Genomic DNA, 20,622 nt, shown 5'->3' with positions numbered 1-20,622 from the left:
ACACACACACAAAATACTCTTCACTTGGCTCGCTCTTCACTAATGACGTTCTCTTGGCGTTGATTCTAAATTACACTTGACCCTTGAACCGCTCGGGGTTGAAACTGCATGGGTCCACTTACATGTGGAGTTTTTTTCTATAAATACAGTACAGGACTATAAATATATTTTCTCTTCCTTATGATTTCCCAGATAACCTTTTCTGTTCTCCAGTTTATTGTAAGAATACAGTACATAATATGTATGACATGCGCCATCTGTGTTAATCAACTGTTTATGTTAGTGGGAAGGCTTCCAGTCAGCAGGAGGCGGTTAGTGAAGTTTTGGGGGAGTCAGAGTTATATGTGGATTTTTGACTGCGTGTGAAGGGGTGCCGCCCCAACCCCCACGTTGTTCAGGCGTCAGCTGTATTTCACTGCGACCTCCTGCATCCCTTTGACGGCGGCAGAGCTTGATGGTGTCGAATGTGCCCTAATATAGCGAGTCCCCTGCTGACGCACACCGAGGTTGTGTCCGGTCTGGGAAGTGAGACGCAGCTGCAGAGCCTTGTCTTGGGGGTGTGTTTTTTCACGCATATCCAAGGGTAGTTTGGGAATTGATTCCTAGAAGTGGAGGTGTTTGGTGACAGTTTGTGCATCTGAAGTACCCTAGCTGCGGCTTCACTGCCCACCAAAGAGTTTGTTCCAGTTTACCCGCTCAGAGTAATGGACAGGAGTGTTTATTTCACGAAGCCTTAGGCAGACTTTTGATCTTTACAAATATTCGATGTAAAAAAGATGACTGAAGTCCAGCACCATTTCCTGTATCTAAAAGCCCAGCTGAATTTCTTTTTTGAGGGCCCGCAATTTTAGGTCCATCCCTAATTTGCCATCAAGCTGTTACTTGTTTTTTTTTTTCTTCTTCTTCTTATTGATTTATGAGAGCTCTTTATTTATTAAGTAAATTAGCTTCTTTCTTTCTGTTAAGTGTTTTAAGTAGTTTTTCTCAGTTTCTTACCTATCTTTTGATTTTGCTCATGCTGTGTCATCATTCAGAAAATTTCTTTTATTAGATTTGTATTTTAGATTTATGTTACAAGGAACTAAACCAGGATGAGAAGAAAGACATGTTCTTGAAAGATATTTTGGAGGTAGAATGGAAAGGCCATCAAATATCTTTGGAAGCTATGATAATGGGTGACTTTGGAAGTCTTTATTTTTATTTTTTTATTTTTTTAAAGATTTTATTTATTTATTTGAGAGAGAGAATGAGAGACAGCGTGAGAGGGAAGAGGGTCAGAGGGAGAAGCAGACCCCCCGCCGAGCAGGGAGCCGGATGCGGGACTCGATCCCGGGACTCCAGGATCCTGACCTGAGCCGAAGGCAGTCGCTTAACCAACTGAGCCACCCAGGCGCCCCTGGAAGTCTTTATTAAGAACTGAATTTCAGATGCCTAAAAGCAAACTTTGGGTATCATCCATAATTAAGGGACAGGAGAAAAAATGTGGAATCAAGGAAATTTAAAAAAGGAGCTTTCTGGCCCAGCAAATGCCACGGAACATTATTGGTGTGTTAGCCCTCATCCCACTGGTCTTGCTCCGCACTGAGGTCCCAGGGACCGGACACTGGTGGGCGAATCATTATTGCCGGTGATGGTGAGCCTTGTCCTGTATTTTAGGAGGGTTGCCCCTACAGGACAATTCAGAAGATAGAGTTTATTTACTTTTTGATTTAAATAATCTTTTGATTTAAGATGTTCATCCCAGTAGCCACCTGGGACATATTTATCCTTTGCCCTCATCTTTTTCTTTCTCTGTTTATATTTTTTGGTAAAGGGACCATCTAGAAGCTGCCGGCCATGTATGTCTTCTGAAAGATGCCGTTGACCTGGAAAGCTCATCTGAAATCGCCCACCTCATCAGGGCTGAGAACCTGGAGGCAGCATTGGCTCTTCATCTGTACAGAGGCGGCCGGCTCGTGCAAGGTAACCCGCTTTCTCTGCAAAGGTGGAACACTGGAGGTCATGGAAACCAGAAGCACTTACAGCGACAAATAAAACAGAGTTGAGGGGCGCCTGGGGGGCTCAGTCAGTGAAGCGTCTGTCTTCGGCTCAGGTCATGATCCCAGGGTCCTGGGATCGAGTCCCACATCGGGCTCCATGCTCAGCAGGGATCCTGCTTCTCCCTCTGCTGCTCCCCCTGCTCGAGCTCTCTCTCTCTCTGTCTCTCTCATGAATAAATAAAATCTTTAAAAACAAAGAAACAAAACAGCTGAGATCTCAGTTCATCCTGTTTACCCGGTTCAAACCTGGGGGGAGCACCCTCATCTTCTTTGCTTTGTCCTTCTTAGGGCCTCATTTTCCAAAAGGAGGTAACTCCGATTGAGAATGGACGTATATGCCAAAGCTGTCGTACCTCATCGAGAGCTGTCCCGAACCTCCTGGATGTACAGTTCCTCACTCAGAGTACGATTTTCAAAAGTCACACATACGCGCCTCTTATAAACACAGACTGGGCACGTAGGAAACATTTTATTCCACTGACCTACTAACGAGGCAAACACTAAGATCCTGAAGTAGCTTAAAGAGCATCTGAGGAACTGGGATTTGAGTGGGTGATTTCATGGAGAATAGAAATTAGGTTGCTAGGTTAGCTGCGGAGCAGGGCCACGTGCGATGGGCCCTCCGGGGCATTAGTCAGGGCTCTCCAGAGAGACGAGCCCAGGAGGACATGTACAGACACACAGAAGAGATTTATCACCGAGATGGGTTTACGCGACTACGGAGGCCCAGAAGTCTCGCGGCCTGCCCTCTGGAAGCTGGGAACCCCTTCCGTCCGGGCCTGAAGGTCTGAGAATTGGGGGCTGCTGGTGTCGGTCGCTGTTTGAGTCGGAAAGCCGGAGAGCTGGGAGCTGGCACGGGGAAGACGGATGTCTCGGCTCAGCCTTGCCCTCCTGCTCCAGAGGCCTTGAGCAGATGGGGTGACACCCACTTGCCTCAGTGAGGGCGGCCACCTTCCTCCCTCAGTCTGCCAATTCAAATGCTAATCTCAGCCGGAAACACCCCCACAGACACACGCAGATATAATGGTTTACCGGCTGGCTGTCGGGTTGTCCCTGAGCTCAAACACAGCGTTAACCGTCACCACCGCACAGAAATGATTTACATCGCTACTTGACCCAAGCCGGCAAAGCGTGTATTTTGTTTAAGTAAGCTCTACATCCAACATGGTCCTTGCACTCGGAACCCTGAGATCCTGCCATTTGCAACGACGTGGATGGAACTGGAGGGTATTCTGCTAAGTGAAATAAGTCAATCAGAGAAAGACAATTATCGTATGATCTCAGTCCTATGTGGGATTTAAGAAAGAAAACAGATGAACATAGGGAAAGGAAAGGAAAAATAAGATGAAAACAGAGAGGGAGGCAAACCATAAGAGACTCTTAATCACAGCAAACAAACTGAGGGTTGCTGGAGGGGAGGGGGGATGGGGTACCTGGGTGACGATAGGAAACTGATGAGTCACTAAATTCTGCCCCCAGAACTAATAATACACTATATGCTAACTAAATTTAATTTAAATAAATTAAAAAAAAAAACCCCAGAGTCCAATGCTCTCAGGCTGAGCCAACCAGGCACCCCAAACTGCAAAGTATTCAATGCAACTTCACAGCGTATGAGCTCTTAATTAGTAGTAAAGAGTGAAGCTAAACAACAGTACTCTCTCTCTTAAAAACTTGACTCATCAATCCACCGGGGACCTGAAAACACGGTTCCCTCGGTCGCTGAAAGGGCATGTGCGCAGTCGTCGTTTTGACTTCAGCTACAGCTGGGGGCTCTTTCTTCTTAACACTCCGAGGCTGATGTGACTTCCGTGAAAGCACAGAGGCACCAAGTGAAGGCAGAAGACACTGCCTGCGTTGCAGCTGACCAGTGAGTGCCTTTTCCCAAACGTGAATTAACTGACATGGCGGTGGCAATCACATTTCGGGGGGCGGGATGTCATTTGAGGGCCAAAATGATCTACGGTCATCACAGGAGAATGGAGCTCCCGTCAGCAGAATGTGCCAAGCCTCGGAAATTTTCGGCAGTCTCATTGCTAAAGGTGACTTTCTGCCTCGCTTCCTCTTCCTGCTCCCTCCCACCTCCTGCCCCCAACAGGGACTTGGGGCTTCACCGGCTGGGGCCTCACTGCATGCTCGCTTCCTGCCTGGGCACATCGGACAAGGTGCTGTTTTTAAAACCTAAGCTGCTACATGCACCCTTCAATCTCCCCCCAGCACAGAGTGAGTGTAACTAAATGATCAAGAACAAAAAGGAAACCTTCGTCCCACTTCTCATTCCAGCTGTCTAATTTGTTATCCCCGGAGACAACTAGTTATCATTCCCTTGTGTATTCTCCTGGAAATGTATTATAGGGACTGTGCTAGTTATCTGTCATTATATAACAAATTGCCCCCGAAAGTGAGCGACTTGTAGCAATGCATTTATATGTAATAGTTTCCGTGGATCTGGAATTCAGAAACAGCTGTGCTGATTCTGTCTCAGGGTCTCGGGTGAGGCTGTGGTCAAGACCACGTAGGATGTGCTTCGGCTAAGGCTGCGTCATCTGGAGGCCTGACTGGTCCCACACGGGCCACCTGCTGTCAGCAGGAGGCCCCAGTTTCTCACCACGTGGGCCTCTGCCGAGGTTGCTGAGTGCCCTCAAGACGTGGCAGCCGGCTTCTCCAAGAGAGAGCCATCGAAGAGAGAGCGCGCTGGAAGCTGATTGGCCTATTATGACCCATCCTTGGAAGCCCTAGATTCCAGAGCATCTCCTGCTTACACCAGTCAGCCCTCTGGGGATTGGGAGGGGACCTCATTGAGCGTGACCACCAGGCGCTGGCCTCCACGTAAGCCCAGGCACATATTTGTACGTATCTCCTCCTTTAAAAAAAACATGAGTGGGAACATGCTATACATAGTCAGTGTCTTGCTTTTTACCACGATGCATCTGGCGATTTTTCTGCAGCTGCACATGTACAGATGTACCTCATTCTGTCAATGCTTGCATAACCTTCCAAGCCTGGGAGCACCCATCATCTTACCAGGCTTCGATTAAGGGACACTGGAGTTGTCTTCCATGTTTTTCCCCCATAGTCATGGCAGCGAATATCTCTGTACGGACGTCTTAGCTTAGGAACCTTTGAGAATCTACCTGTGCCTCCTTATCTTTGCAACCCCGTTTGAACCATCAGCACAAACTGTCTTCTATCAGTGGGGACGGTGTTCGTGAAAGTCTTACTCCCAAGAGCTCTTTCCCTCTGAACAGGTATGACTTGGGATTCTGTTGCAAGTGTCCTGGGAAACAGAGTCTGAGGTCGACCTCAAAATAGGAAGGAAGTGTAGGGGCCAAGGTTACCGTTCGTAGCTCTTAAAGCTCCTGGAAGTCTTTACAAGGTTGTCACTGACCGTTGTAGGTCTGTTTTGCACTCATAAGGCTTCAGGCACTGGGGTTGATGAAATCCGTTTACCATCAGGTGTATTATTGTCCATCAAACTGCGTGTTTTTAATGTCTTGCATACATACCCGTGGAGTATGGTCTATGTCCACAAACGGGACGACACTGTAAGTACATAGCTGAGCGAGCTTTCCAAATCAGCAGAGCTCCTCCTGCCTTTTTTCCTGACTGTGTGGTATTCTACCAGAAGACCGCACCGTGTTTATTAAAAATCTGTCTCAGGTGTTGCTATTGCAGGTAAAGCCACAGCAAGTTTGACTGTATTTTTTACTTCATTCTGTGGGATTTTGGTGGATTAAATTCCTCGAATAACCTGTGGCCAGAGGACTGTGTATTTTTCATTGGGATTGACAGGGACAAACTGCCCCCCAGAAAGGTCAGTCCAGTCCGTGCTCAACCAACAGACGGAAGGACCTGTTTCCTCTCGCTCTGGTCACATCACTGGGTTTTCTCCTCCAAAGTCCAGTTTTTCTCCATTTTTACCATTTCTTGGCCTTTGCTTCAACTAAATGGAGGAAAAGCACAAAGTCACCTAAAGCTTCGCCTCTCTCACAAGTGGTGGGAGGGGAGAAGCCTTCTCTAGAACCCATGGCACGAGGGGACCGGGTCTTCCTGCTTTGGTCTAACAAATGCCAGGACCCGATGCAGCACCACTGTTAGTAAACTCAGTTCGACTTCCGTTTATTCCCGGTTGTTGTCTCCGTGGTCTTTACGTATTCCTCAGGCTCATCTCTTTGAAAGCACCCTCTCCCTGAGCAGCCAGCCATGAACAGCATCACCACCGCCATCGGCAGGTAGAGAAGGTGCTGCACGCCTTGTGATTCTCACCCGACGCGTCGAGGGGCCTCTGTCCTCTCCGTTCCCTACGCTGAGCTGCCCTGTGCTGACAGCCGGCGGGGCATGATTTCCAACGTTTCTAAGTCTTCCATGGATTCAACTATTACAGATTTTAAAGATATATATTTTTTAAGATTTATTTTAGAGCGGGAGAGAGCATGAACGGGAGGGGCAGAGGGAGAGAATCTCAAGCCGACTCCATGCTCAGCGCAGAGCCCGACGCGGGGCTCGATCTCACGACCTTAAGATCACAATCTGAGCCAGAACTAAGAGTCAGACACTTGACCGACTGCGCCACCCAGGCGCCCCTAGATTAAACTATATTAAAATATAGAGCATTTAATGATTTTAAAAAAAGTTACATAAGAAGTTACATAATTTGGAAACTTCCCACAAGTACAAAGAAGGCAATAGAGCCCCTTGAGTTTCACTACCCAGACGTGCCCACTGTTTCCTGGACGTATTCGGTTTTACCGATCTTGTGTTTTTCTTCAAAATTAAATTTACAGAAAAAAGATCCACTTTTACAATATAAACTTGCAACTTCTTTTAAAGAAATATTAATTGATGCTTCCTGGGCTAAGCACCGTGGATGCTGGTCTGACATTCTCACCTTTCTCTGCAATTTGTGGCTGTATTTCTAAAATCGCGATCGTACCACCGTTTAGCAGCCTGTCTTACCTACTGATGTTAGGAACATCTCCCCCGTCATTGAATGGTCTTTGACAGCATGACTAGGAACAGTCATATCCTGTTTCCACTTTCCCCTCAACTGGAAACGACGTTGTGATGAGCAGGCGTCCACAGAGCCCGTTCGCTTTAGGATTTTCTAAGTGCGGCACGGCCTCCCCACAGGACGTATCTGTGCACTTTTATTGCAGGTGCATATTGGCAATTAATAACTGGCCGCACTTACATGTCTGTGCATGGTAAATATATCTAAATAAAACCTTAACGGCATGGACAAATGGAAGCTTGCTTTTCTTTTTAAAACCAGTATTTTCTGAGCGAATAATTAAGGACATAAAATTGCTAAGAAGAATATTCAAGTGATGAGAAATAGCACCGTAACAATATTAATATTTATTGTAGCTATTTTGCAGGTACAATGCAAGTATTTTTTTTCTAAATATGAATCTTAATGTTTTATCTAAGTCATGGACCAATTACCATATTAACTTTGCAGTAACACGTTGCATGTGTTCTTCCCTCTTGGACATGCCTGTGAAAGGCGTTCGACGTGTACACCCACCAGCTTTCAAGTGCATGGGAAGAGAACTTCATAGCTATCCCTGTCTAAAATGTAATAGAAGACTGCTCCCGTGCAAGATGCTTCCTGGGCTCTCCTTCATCTGCCCTAACTGGCACACAAAGAAAACGTGCCCAGTGATCCGACGTTGGCAGAAAACTGGATGAGAAGCGCTTTCATGAAGCTCTTTCTGTTTCTCATTGAGGATCGGCTTCAGGCTTGAACCTGCTGAGGAAGCAGGTGGAGTCAGGTGGCTGATTAAGGAGCCAGGTTCAGGAGACGGTGATGTTTTTTCTCAGCAGACTTCTGGGAATGACAAATTTTCAGCAGAGGCACTGATTGATGAAATAGGACCAGTTGCTTGGGCGGCTCCGAGTAAATGCGCTTGGAAAGTAGTTTGTAGACCACTTTTCAGGCTCAGTTCATTTCCACAAAGGCTGTTTGAAGATTTAACCTGTAGCAGGCATTGTATCAGGAGCAAGGGGTACAAAACTAATAAGCCACGGTGCCTGTTCTCGTGCCTGTTCTCGAGGATTTTCCAGTCTACAAATCAATCCTAAAGCCTATGATACGTGGCGTGGCATCAGAGTAGGGGGATTTACTTCTGATAGACCGGGAGAAGACTTCAGAGAGGAGGGCGTGCCTGAGTGAGGTTTTGAAGGGTCAGTAGGAGTTTGCAGACATTTTATATGCATCATTCTATAGCAGAGGACTTGTAGAATTTTCCACTCATAATTATGGATGCATTGCCATTAAGACTAACACGCTACTGGGCGCCTGGGTGGCTCAGTTGGTTAAGCGTCTGTCTTCGGCTCAGGTCATGATCCCAGGGTCCTGGGATCGAACCCCGCATCGGGCTGCCTGCTCCACGGGAAGCCTGCTTCTCCCTCTCCCACTCCCCCTGCTTGTGTTCCCTCTCTCGCTGTCTCTCTCTCTCTGTCAAAAAATAAATAAAATCTTAAAAAAAGGGGGCACCTGGGTGGCTCAGTCGTTAAGCATCTGCCTTTGGCTCAGGTGATGATCCCAGGGTCCTGGGATCGAGCCCCGCATCGGGCTCCCTGCTCAGCGGGAAGCCTGCTTCTTCCTCTCCCACTCCCTCTGCTTGTGTTCCCTCTCTTGCTGTGTCTCTGTCTGTCAAATAAATGAATAGGATCTTTAAAAAAAAAAAAAGACTAACACGCTACTTATTTAAAGCTTTGTTTTCTCATCAATAGAATGAATATTGAAAAAATAGGAAAGCAAATGAAATATCCCACATTCCATTCCTCCGAGTGCTAATTTAGTTCAGAGAGCTTCTGGATTTATATATTTAAAAACGTATTCGGCAGAAAGCACGGGGACACCAGTATCACATAGAGTCCGTCCTGTGTCTGTGCGTCGTATGTAGGGAGTCACTGAAGCGCACGAGTAAGTCAGCTAATTAGCTTGACCTCCGTTTCACAGATGAGCTGGCCGAGGTTCAGAGGACCCTGGTGACTCGCTCAAAGTCATGCGTTTTCCAAGTGGAGAACCAGGTTCTGACCCAGGATGGTCTGGAGTCCAGGTCTGACGTTTTTTCTTACTCAGTTTGAGTTGATATACTTGAGTGGTTGCCAATAGGCAGGCCGCTCGCAGGCCGATCACTTAATTACTGAATGGTCTCATCACCTCGGAGCAGGGTCTGTGATGCTCGGTGTAGATCTTTCTGGTGTCTACTGTTCTGTCTTTGGAGAGTTCACTGACAAAAGGCTTTTTCTGTGATTTTCCTGACCCTAATTTTCCTAAACTGGCAGTTTTTATGGCGGGGGCGGGGGTTGCTATATTAATTTCCTATTACACTGTCACGATTTACCACAAACCCAGTGCATAAAACACACGTCTGTTGTCCTGTAGCTCGAGGCCGGAAAGCTGAAGGGGGTCTCCCGTGGCTAAAACCAAGATGCTGGCGGGACTGTGTTTCTTCGTGGAGGCTTCTGTGGCAATCCGCGTCCTTATTTTCCGCCTCATGGAGGGACCCACACGCCCCAGTTCACGGCCCCTCCCATCCTCAGAGTCCGCACTGGCCGGGCCAGTCCCCCCTTCCCCGACACGGCAGCTTGGGGAGCTCCTCCTCTGCCTGCCTCCTCCACATGTAAGGACCCCGTGATTACACCGCCCCACCTGGATGGTCCAGGATAATCTCTCCCATTCAGGGTTAGCTGACGGCACCCTCAATTCTAAATAGCCTAATTTGCCTTTCCCCTGAAACATTCCTAGGATCCAGGAATTAGGAACAGACATCTTTGCGGGTCATTATTCTTTCCACCTCGCACCTCCCTCCAGCCCCCAGAGATTCGTGTCGGCCCCACATGCTAAACTCGTTCACTGTCGCTCAACATCCCCGTGTGCTGCGTATTCGTTCACTGAATTTATATATATATATACACACACACACATACACACACATATATGGATGTTTATCGTTTTTACACAATACATGCATACTGTGTTAGCCAGCTTGCCCTTGATTTTTCTCATGTGGTAGATTTTTTTCAGCCTTTTTATGTCCGTGTACACATACACACAACCCCGTATGCTTCCATTTTTTCTTTTTTTTTTAAAGGCTGGTCTTCACCGACGCATCTGAGTTGTCTCCCATCTTCCGCTCTCCCTAGCAGCCTCGCTGTGCCTGTGGGCTTTAGTATCTAGAGGCTGAATTCGTAGCCGTCAGATTCCCGGGGAAGAGCCAGCTCACCAGAGAGAAAAAAGAGAATCTGCTCATTTGCATTGACAGGAATAATTCTAAGGCAGATAAAAGGAAAGAAGAGTACGCTTTGAGTGACTACTGAATCTCAGGAGGGATGGCTCGTTCGAGAAAGCCCCGTGTGAACACTCCTCTTAGGTCTGGTCTACTTGGTGGTTTGCCGGCCAGCATCTCTTGAAATTTTTGGTTGACCTTTGGAAGTCCCTATGGAGTGGCTTCTGCTGAGCACATCATTTAGCTCGATCTGTGCACGCCTGATGCCTCACTCGTCTGTGCTCATCAAACCTCCCTTGACTAAGCCTGTCACCGGCACAGAACAGACTTGCTCCCACACGTCACACGCACTGTGTGTGGTTCGCGGGACAGAGAGCTGCATGCTCCCTGAAGTCATCGTGGCCTGGGTGCCCTCGAGAGCACGGCACCTGCTGCCGGGAGCCCCAGCCGGGCTGCATTTAATCTGCTCTTTTTCTGTCATAGATGCCCATTTCCCGCGAGCAGTCAGCTTGGTTTTGATAGATGGCAGCCAGCACTATTTTTCATTTGTTAAAATGTAAAGCTAACTGATTTTAAATGGTGCTGGCGCTGGTGGTCTGACATGATTAATCCCCATGTCATGGTGTGTATAATAGTGATTCCTATTCTGCTGCTCAGGTAAGCTGGATAAAATGAAACAAACACCAAAACACGGTCCCCCAAGCTGAGGGAACACGGTTTCGCATTTGCTCTGGGACGGGATGGTGAGTGAGGGCTGTTTCCAAAGCTACGCTCTGCTTCGTTAACTGTCATAATTTTGCAGGTCATGGAATCCCCTTTGGAATCATCTTTGGTGGAACCGATTTGAATGAAGATGTTAACCAGAGAGAAAAAAATGAAGTGATGGGAAAGGTCCTCGAAGAAGCCAGGTAATGCTGATGAGAACCTCACAGGAGTTAAGCATTTGGGGGGAGTTCGCTGAAACCAAAAGATTAGGAAGGCTGCCGTTTGGGAGAGTCCCATCTTACCATAATAAAGCCAGTCTCTTTTTCTCATTTCATTTTCCCCTTTCATTTGCACATTTTAATTTTGCCACGAAGGGTCACGGTAAACAAGTTATTGCACGGGAATAACTTCAGCGACAGCTCACTTTGGGCCAACCTCCTTAGCAGTCCTGCCGGGTGGAAGGCGCCGCACCGTGGTCCGCTTGGAGAACAGCACGCCCCGACTCCCGCTCCTCGAGCACAGGAGTCAGCATCGACTCTTGAATGTTTGGGGCCTGGCTCTGAGCTCCGTGGATTTCTGAGCTCTGTAAAACCGCCTGGGAGGGGTCACCGTGGGCATTCAGGGCAGGACAGTCCTTCATCGTGGGGGCCCTGCTGCACGTCCCCGAGCCCAGCCGGTCACTGCTCGTCGGCGACACCTGCTGGCCGCTGCAGCTGCAGTCGATCGCGTTTCTAGCCCCTGGGGTGGGGAGTTGCTGCCCCAGTCCAGAACCCAGAGCTGCACCCCCCAACATTTCCCTTGTCCGGGCATACTTAGAAAATCGTATTTGTACAGCACTGTGAACTAGAAGGACAGGCGGGGGGGAAATCACCCCCATTCCTCTGTATCACGAAGATAATGATAATACTTAACATAATAATAACAGTATAGAAATCCTCTACGTCCATATGAAAGTTGTTTAAAAAGAAGAAGTCAAGGGCGCCTGGGTGGCTCAGTCGGTTAAGCGACTGCCTTCGGCTCAGGTCATGATCCTGGAGTCCCGGGATCGAGTCCCACATGGGGCTCCCTGCTCGGCAGGGAGTCTGCTTCTCCCTCTGACCCTCCCCCCTCTCATGTGCTCTCTCTCTCTCTCATTCTGTCTCAAATAAATAAATAAAATCTTAAAAAATAAATAAAAAAATAAAATAAAATAAATAAAAAGAAGAAGTCAAAACAAAACCCAAATAGTCACGTGGGCCTAAAGCCAAGAGCTCTTCTGTTCATCCATGAAGAGGTGACTGGCAGGCTTCCTGGGGTGAGTCCACGGAAGGGTCGAGATGGTGCCATGTGGTCCGTCCCTCCCGGGCCACAGAGCAAGTCTTACCTGACCGTGGAATCACCCTGAATCCAAAGTTTACCAAGACCTCAACCTTTCAGCTCATGTAAATTTTTGAATCATTGTAAAAAAAAAACAAAACAATACAAAGCAGGCGATCGATTTTTTTTTTATGTGGACAAACTGCTTTATTAGTTATTTAAAAAAAAAAACACTTGGTTGAGGCATGACTGACATGCAAAGAGCTGTATTTAATGTATGTATACAGCCCGATGAGTTGGAAGATGAGTCCCCGTCAGTGAAACCATCATCAGGGTCTGTGGCATAAAGACCTCTACCCCCTCCGAGAGCTTCCGCCCACCCTCTTCGGTATTACGGTCATGATAAGAGCACGTAACACGAAATCTATCCTCTTTGCACTTTCCTAAGTGTATGTTACAGCATCGTTAACTGTAGGCTCCAGGAGGTCTCCAGGACCTACCCACCTTGTACAAGTGAAACTTTGTGCCCTTGGATGAATCTCTTCCTGTTCCTGTCTCCCCCCGCTCCTGGCCACCACCATCCTACTGTCTGCTTCTAGGACTTGGACTATTTTAGATTCTCACATCAGTGGGATCATACAGTATTTGTCCTTCTATGTCTGGCTCACTTCGCTGAGCATCATGTCCTCCAGGTTCATCCGTGTGATTGCAAATGGCAGGATTTCCTCTTTCTTCAAGGCTCAATAATATTCCAGTGTATGTGTTTACTACACTTTCTTTATCCATTTGTCTGTCCATGGACATTCAGGTTGCTCCCGTGCCCCCCAATAAATGGCCAACCACGAAATGTCTGTGGCTCATCTCTAAGCCTCTCACGGTTGAGAAGCGTGGTCAGGGAATCCAGAACTCTGCCTCTTTCTGTCCCTGGAGCATTCCTGATCCTTTACAAAGGACGCACTCCAGGTTCTAGGGTGCAGCCCAAGGCAACCCCATCCCCTTTTCCTAAGGCGGGAGTCAGTCTTGCTCCTGAAAACTAGGGTTACTGTGGGATATCATAAATGTGGCCATACAAACCTTGTCCAAATAGAGAGTGTGCACGTCAGATGGAGAGACAGAATTACAGTAAACAAACGTAGACAGAGTTTGGGTCGATCTTAAAACGTGATCTGTCATGATAGGTTTTCTCGATGTTGTTGCTCTTAGACTCTGAAAATTAATTACCTTTTGATTCATGCAGTTTGCACTGTCTTACGGAAGGGCAATAATTCTGCTAGGTAGAAACGATACTGAATGAATTCATCTTATGGTATTATCGTTAGCATTATTCATTGCGTTGTTATTAAAACACATTGATTTTCATTTGGGAGGAGTATTGATTGAAGTCAGTGGGCAGGGAAGTCAGATGAATCATAGATTTCTTGTCGGACAGCGTACGGCATACTTTTCTGTAAAATAAAGTATTGAACTTGTCTCGCTTTATAATGAGTTTCACTTTTAATCAAATACTTTTATGTAGTAACATTTTTCTTATGAGGTATATTTTTGAACTTTTTTTGTATTTAAAACTTTTTTTCTGTATGGCATAGTATTGAAATTACTTCAGCATCAGCTTTTTGGCTTGTATTATAATATGATAAGTATTTGGTAATTATGAATACCAAGTTAGGTAAGGAGTTTGAAACTTGTGGAGGTTGTTTTGTGAAGGATCATCCAGTGCACCTCAGAAAAATTTAGTATTGCCCACAAATGAGCAAAAGAGAGTTTATATGAAATAAATTGCCTAAGAAATAGTTTCACAATTAGGAAATATATAGCACATGACAGGTTAGACCATGTGAAATTATAGGTCAAAATGGCTCAGTATCAGTCATTTCATACAGTTGTTCCTAAAGATGTTTTTGACCAACAAAATCACACGTGAAAGTGAGCACGTTTTGAAATGGCAATATTCATCCCACAGGGCAAAAGTGGTAGTTTTACATTTTTTGGTAAGGAATGTGCTGTTTTTAATTTCTTTATTTTCTGAGGATTGTGGGGTCAGAAACCCTCTTATCCGTTATCTCCTAAGTAGGTGGGTATAAACCCAGGGCCGGGGTCTCTGTAGGGAGGGGCCGCAAGGACGAACGTGTTACCTGCCTCTCCAGGATAAATGGAAATGAGCAAGCTCACTCGGTCCGCCCACTGGCTCCCGAAACGTGTACGCGTGCACTCTTCCTGATGAAGGCCTCTCCGAGGCTCTCATTGCCCCTCTGGTCTTCAGCCGGGCCGCAGATCCCCGATGCCTGGTCCGGAGCGAACGGGGCATGCCGGCGGAAAGGGTGACGGGCTGGGGACAGTAACCGCAGCTGCTGGGCAAGGGTGCCCGAGCTCCCTCTTCTGCGGCCAGCCCCACGCACCTGCTCTTCCTTCTTCCCTCGCTCTGACCCGCGTCCGGTTGGAACGTAAGGCAGGACTCCCATCTGTGCACTTGCTCATTTAGTCAGTCTGTGGGCACTTTGGCCTGCCTGCTGGGTGCCAGGCAGGACTCCAGGGGCTGGGGGAGTCACAGCGCACAGAGCGACATCCCAGCCCACGTGGGGCAGGCATGGGGAGGTGGTCGTGCTTGCCAAAGGAGCGGATCAACCTTCCATGAGCCGTCCTCAGGCTGCACTGTGCATTTATCTAGAAACGCTGTTATGGGGTGAAAGGCATGATCCTCCTGTCACTGACCTTATTCCGTGCTCCCCAGTTTTTCTCTGCTTTTGGGGTCTCTTTTTTCTTTTCTTTTCTATAGGTTTGAAGCTGTCAAGTAGTCTGTTTGCTGGCCACGTGGGGTGCTCGAACCCCTCACGGAAGTCATGGCGGTGGTGTTAGTCCTGGTGGGAAACAGTAACAGGAAAAATCCATTGGGCGTTGAATTCCCTGGGGACCAGGAACCGCGGCGCCTCACGGTTTCCCATGAAGGAAGGTCCCTGCAACTGTCCTTGCATTACGCCGTAGCTCTGGCTCAGAATAGTTTGTTCGCGCTCCCTGCCCACGTCCCGGGGCTCGGGGAGTGTCTCACGAGGGATGCGGGCGCACCCATCACCGCTGGGTTGGCCCGCACCAGCTGCGTGCAGGGCACAGGGGGTGAAGGCGGCCCCGGAGTGAGGGGTGATGCCCTCGGTGCCTCCCCGCCCCTCTTTGTCACGCCCACAGAGAGGACAAGAGGTTTCCTCATTCCTCCATTCATTCCTCCTTAAATCCGGGGCATGTGAATGACTGGCGGGGATGGGTGGAAGGTGGTGGGGAGGGAAGGCTCGGAGAAGACAGGCAGGGGAAGGGGGGCTCCTCCAGGAAGGAGCCCACCCTTTGGGGTGGGAAGGAATCGACCGTTACGGCTTCTTGGCCGTGACCACTGTTACTGTGGAGTCTGCCTCGTGGTGATTTTCCATTTCCACTACTCCTTCTGCATTCATTCCCTGGAATTCTGAAAGGAAGAGCTCTTCCTGTTGGCCCCATGTGCTAGTCACTTCTTTGTGTCTATCAGTATGGACACATGGGTATTTATTTTATTTTACTCTATGGGAGACCCATCACTGTGAGGTATGTGGGCACTAAATCATGCCCGCCTTGGCCACGGGAGATGCTGTGAGCTGACTCTGGTGTCCTCCCAGCCTGCCCTCACCAGTTTCGGGCAATTTCTCACCGCCTGGCCACCATAGGACGTTCCTGGTTCATCCCATGTGTATCCGGCCCTACTTCTGGAAATAGCCATTGCTTGATAAATGTACACATTAACATTCCTGATCCATGTGCATTCAGTGAATTTTGAGTACTTTAGCACAGCCTTCCCGCGCTGAAGCTAGTGACCGGAGAGCTGGTCCTTGGATGTTCCGAGTGGATTAACTAAATCCTCTGCCTCTCCCCTGCATCTGGCTTTCTGACTTTTTCCCTGCTTCTCTGACCTTGCATGGAAGGAACAACAACAAAAAACTGAAATGTGGAGCTCCAGGTGTTTATTTCGTGCATACACAACTTGTTTTGATGTGAGTGGAGATTGAACCGGAGGGCCGCTGGCCGCACGTGATGAAGATGGATGGCACTTGAAATTCAGCTTCTTACCTTGTCTCTCACAATTTGTTCCAAAGAGCTGTTCCCTAGTTACGTTAATTGAATTCTGCCCTAATTGTTTTCCTTATTTTTGTTCATCTTACTAGATTTGCTGTCGCTTTCACAGAGTCGATGAAGGAAGCGGCGCAGACACAGTGGGTACGTGTTGATTTTGCTGTCGTGCTGGCTGAGCTGGGGAGGCGGCGGGGGCAGCTGGGGAGGTGGCAGGGGTGAGGGCTGCGTGGTACTTGGAGGGGCACGGACAGTGTTTCTGTTGTGGCCACCAGAGTGTTTGATGCGTCCCGTATACTGATGGTTTTTTAATTTGTGTAGATACTCTTAAGACTTGACTTTTTTTTTTTTTTATATTGCTGCTGAACAGCAAAAATAGCCCAATCGCCAAATTCTTTTATGTTCTGTTTTCTTTTGACGTGCTCAGAACGGGTGATTTCCAGGCTCTGCTCTAAAGGTTGCAGCTGCCCCACGTGCACGGAGAGCAGCGATCTTTTCGGTGGTAGATGTAGTTTGCGAGGTTGGACTATTTATCCGACGAGCTTGCAGAAAAGGACTTTATAGCTCTAGAAGTTAGGTCCCTTACTGACTCTGACTCGTGGTGACTTGGCGGCAGGTGGATGAGCTGGTGGGAGCTGAGCTCCCAGCGGGGAGTGAGGGAAGCCGTGGTGAGGCTGGCATCTGCAGAACAGAAGCGGCCAACCCAGGGGCCACTTTGCCCAGCGACCCACGAGCATGAGACTCCGCTGTCTGGTCGCCAGCGCTGTGGGTCCCCGTGCGGGGCCAGCTCATCCGCCGTGCCCCCACGTATGGCCTTATCACTTGTCGGCATTATTCCTGTCGGGGTGTTGTACAGGTCCTGTACTTCGTGTAGAATTTCGATCTGTAAAATCTAGCGCATGGTGACTGCCGTGTGGGGCGAGGGTGCGTGCGGTGCTCTGTGGGCCCGGTGGTCCCTGAGCAAGGCTCCGACCACTGCGCGTGTGCGGATGCACTCTTCCCTACGGCCGGATCGCGCCTACCTCCTTCTTCACATCAAACTCTCCCCAGGGAGGAACTGGAGGGCAATTTTATAAACTGAAAATCTCAGAATAACAAATGACAAGCTTCCCAGTTTTCTGTTGTGCCAGTTTGTCTGGGCAGTGTCAGCATGGGGATCCCTCTCTCTTCCCGGGCCCCCACAATGGAGCCTGTTTGCATCATAACACAGACACGCTGTTTGCCTTCCTCACCTTTGGGAACTCCGTGAAACCGCCAACCCTTCATCCTAATGAAGGCAGCGGCACCCATCTGAGCCAATCCTTGATTATTCACACCACCCCTTGTAGTTAAAAACAAAATCACTTTCAGATCTCCTTAAAGCCGTGAACAATTTTCTCAAGTATGAACCTTTGAATACATGTGTTCTGAATGTTCCGTGTGATGACACAGGAGTGTGCATACGGCTCTGCTGCAATTCTGGATGAGGTATGGCATTTACCTGGAGGCTCTCATGTGCTTGAGTCGCAAGCTGAACCAGATACATCTTCACGCGATTTTGTATCCGAGAGAGTAACTGGCAGGCAAGCTGGTGATTCGGATGTGGGCATCTGTTAGACAGTTTCTTAAAAATGCGTGGATCGAGCCAGTCACATTAAGCAAAACCACGGGCGATAATGTTTGAATTGTCGAGCAACTATGAGAACTTCGGAAAGCACCCTGTGGTCAGCAGCATCCCCAGGCGTAAAGACCTGCCTGGTGGGATCAGCAGTCATGTGAACAAGCGGGATTTTTGTGTTGATGTTGTGTAATGACACGCTTCGTCATTTGGAAGATCTGCGTGACTCCGTGAACCTGGTCCGCCGTCCCTCGTGAGGTTCTGCAGCCGGAGAGAGCAGGCACCGGGGAGAAAGCCTTCTTGGAACTTGTGCTTGTTTAATGTTTGCTCCTGTCCTCATGGCGCAAGCAAGTCGAGGAGTGGGGACACAGTCGTCCTCGTCATGGGAGGGTCTTCGAGGTGGCCCTGCAGGGGCGTGGGTGCAGGGGGGATGCACTTGGTGCTTGTCCTTGCCTTCACCCTACGTGGTCTTGAGCTCCTTGAGGACAGGGACAAAGTGGGGTTCACTAGTGCATCCCCAGAGGGTAACACACATCCTCGTGTTCAATAAATATTTGCTGAATTTACCAGGGATGGACGCTTTTTTAGAACTTTTTCTTACAGAAATTTCTACACAGGAGCAAAAGTAGCAAGAACAGAAGGGTGCACTGCACCCACCATCTGCTTAAGTTCTTCCATTCTTACTTCACCTACTGTCATTCTCCCCCCAGCGCAGGCACACATGCATGTACACACATGCATGCCCTCGCACACACTTATTTTCTGGAATATTTTTTTAAAAAGTTACAAACATCGTGCCATTTTACCTGTAAATGCACTTTGGTAAAGATTTCTTTAACTTAAGTACCAGGTTCTGGATAAATTTTTGTGTGGAAAGACTGAAGCACGTAAGGAGGAAATAACGTGGGACTCAAGGATATCAACATGATTTAAGATTTTGGAAGAACTCCAGTGAAGGAATTTGGAAAGCGAGAGGAGTGGACTCCCCGAGTCCCAGACGCACTGAATCAGAGACACCTACTGGACTCGGGTGTAACTATGGGGACGGCAGCTGCAGCGTGAGGCTGGCCTCGGGAGAGGGCGCCCGTGGAGGTTCGGAGCCCGAGTCAGCCCTGCAAAGTGCTCACTGACCTGGCGCAGTCCTTCCTCCGTGAGCTGCACGTCCACAGGCAGTGAGAAGGGAACCGGTCCGAGTGCACAGAGCAGCCCAGTCCGGGCGGGTGGGACCGTAGTGGTGAGGATGCGCCCGTGGAAGGGCCAGCTTCTGTCTCAGAGCCAAGGCTGCCCTTCGCTGTCACTCAGACGTGCTGGGTGATCCTGGGTCAGGGGTCTCTGTTTTCAGAAAGATACTCTTCCAAGTATCTGACAAAGCATTAAAAAAAAAAGTCGAGCAGGCAGCAAAAGTTTAGTCTTCGGTGGTGATGGAAGAGACACTATAATAAAAGCTAATGATAAGGAAAGGGTGTTTCTGGTTTTAGAGTTTATAGCGGTGGGGGTTAGTTATTAGATTCGAATGTGAGCCTGTTTTTTTAAAACAGCTTTCTGTCCTTTTTTTGGTGAAAGACTTTTCAATAAAGTTCTTTTCAATACTTTTATCTGATTAGTTTTTACAAATTAAAACGTATGTATAAATAATGTAAAGCTTCATTATTCAGCCACATTTATATAATTATTTTAGATGGATTTTTGTGGAGTGATGATTTTTACTTATGTATTCCGCACAGCAATGTTTCTTGAGTAATTAAGTTTGGTTCTTCATTATCGAATTGCCAGCTTTTGTTCTTAATTTTGTGTTTTGTTTTAGGGAGCAGGCCTGACTCAAGGTGTCGCTCAGTTAATCCCACCTAATTATTATCAAATCAGAATCAGATTTCAATAATCCCAGATTAGAAAGATTTATGGCATTTGCTTCTTATTGCACAGAACTCACTGATGGTTATTCTACTCATGGTTACGGTTTATTCTAGGGAAGTCATAGACTTTGTCAGGCTAAAATCAGCCACTTGGAAAACTGTGTAGGGCAAAGGCACCCTTGCCTTCTTCCCCGTGGAGTCAAGCCATTCTACCCTCTGGTTATTGATCTGAGACAATATCGGCGGAGGATTGCCAGCCAGAGAAGCTTACCCAAGCTGAGCATCCAACATTTTTATTGGAGCTTCGTTCTGTAGGCTTGACTGACTGGTTAACTGCCCACGGTTGAAGCCGGTGTCCAAGTGGATAGATGCCACTCGACTCCAAGTCCCCGCCCTAAACCTCGTGGGTGGTGGTTGTGGTATGGCCGGCTCCCACCCGAAGACCAATGGTTGGGACTGGCCCCACCCTAAACAAAGACACTCCTGTCAGGTCTCGCGCAAAGGCCAAGTTCTTTATTGAACACTGTCTATATCCAGAATCTTATTATTTCAACATGTGATCAATATAAAAATGACTAATGAGATAGCTTTTTTATTTTTATTTTTTTGCATGAAGTCTTCAAAATCCAGTGTTCTTCTGCACTCAGGACACATCTCCATTCAGACCAGCCCTGGTGTGGCTGGACACTGCCGCATTGGTCAGCCCAGCTCTGTACATACAAGTGGGGGATGACCTCTTTCAAGATTGCTCAGACACGTGCTCACACAGCATCGGGCCGTGGGAGACATCTCGAAAGAAATGTTCCCAG

General features: G+C 48.0%; 1 protein-coding gene across 1 annotated transcript in view; it reads left to right on the top strand.

Moving 5' to 3' along the window:
- GLT1D1 (glycosyltransferase 1 domain containing 1) overlaps positions 1 to 20,622 on the top strand; it is a 73,205-nt gene that overhangs the window by 10,164 nt on the left and 42,419 nt on the right. Inside the window, exons 2-4 of the mRNA XM_035016815.1 lie at positions 1,814 to 1,962; positions 11,082 to 11,187; positions 16,459 to 16,510. Of these exons, the coding sequence (XP_034872706.1) occupies positions 1,814 to 1,962; positions 11,082 to 11,187; positions 16,459 to 16,510 (307 nt within the window). The remainder of the gene's footprint in view (positions 1 to 1,813; positions 1,963 to 11,081; positions 11,188 to 16,458; positions 16,511 to 20,622) is intronic.

This window comes from Mirounga leonina, unplaced genomic scaffold, assembly GCF_011800145.1.
Source record: "Mirounga leonina isolate KUSES-001 unplaced genomic scaffold, KU_Mleo_1.0 Mir_171, whole genome shotgun sequence".
NCBI lineage: Eukaryota > Metazoa > Chordata > Mammalia > Carnivora > Phocidae > Mirounga > Mirounga leonina.
This window is presented reverse-complemented; position numbering and strand designations above follow the sequence as displayed.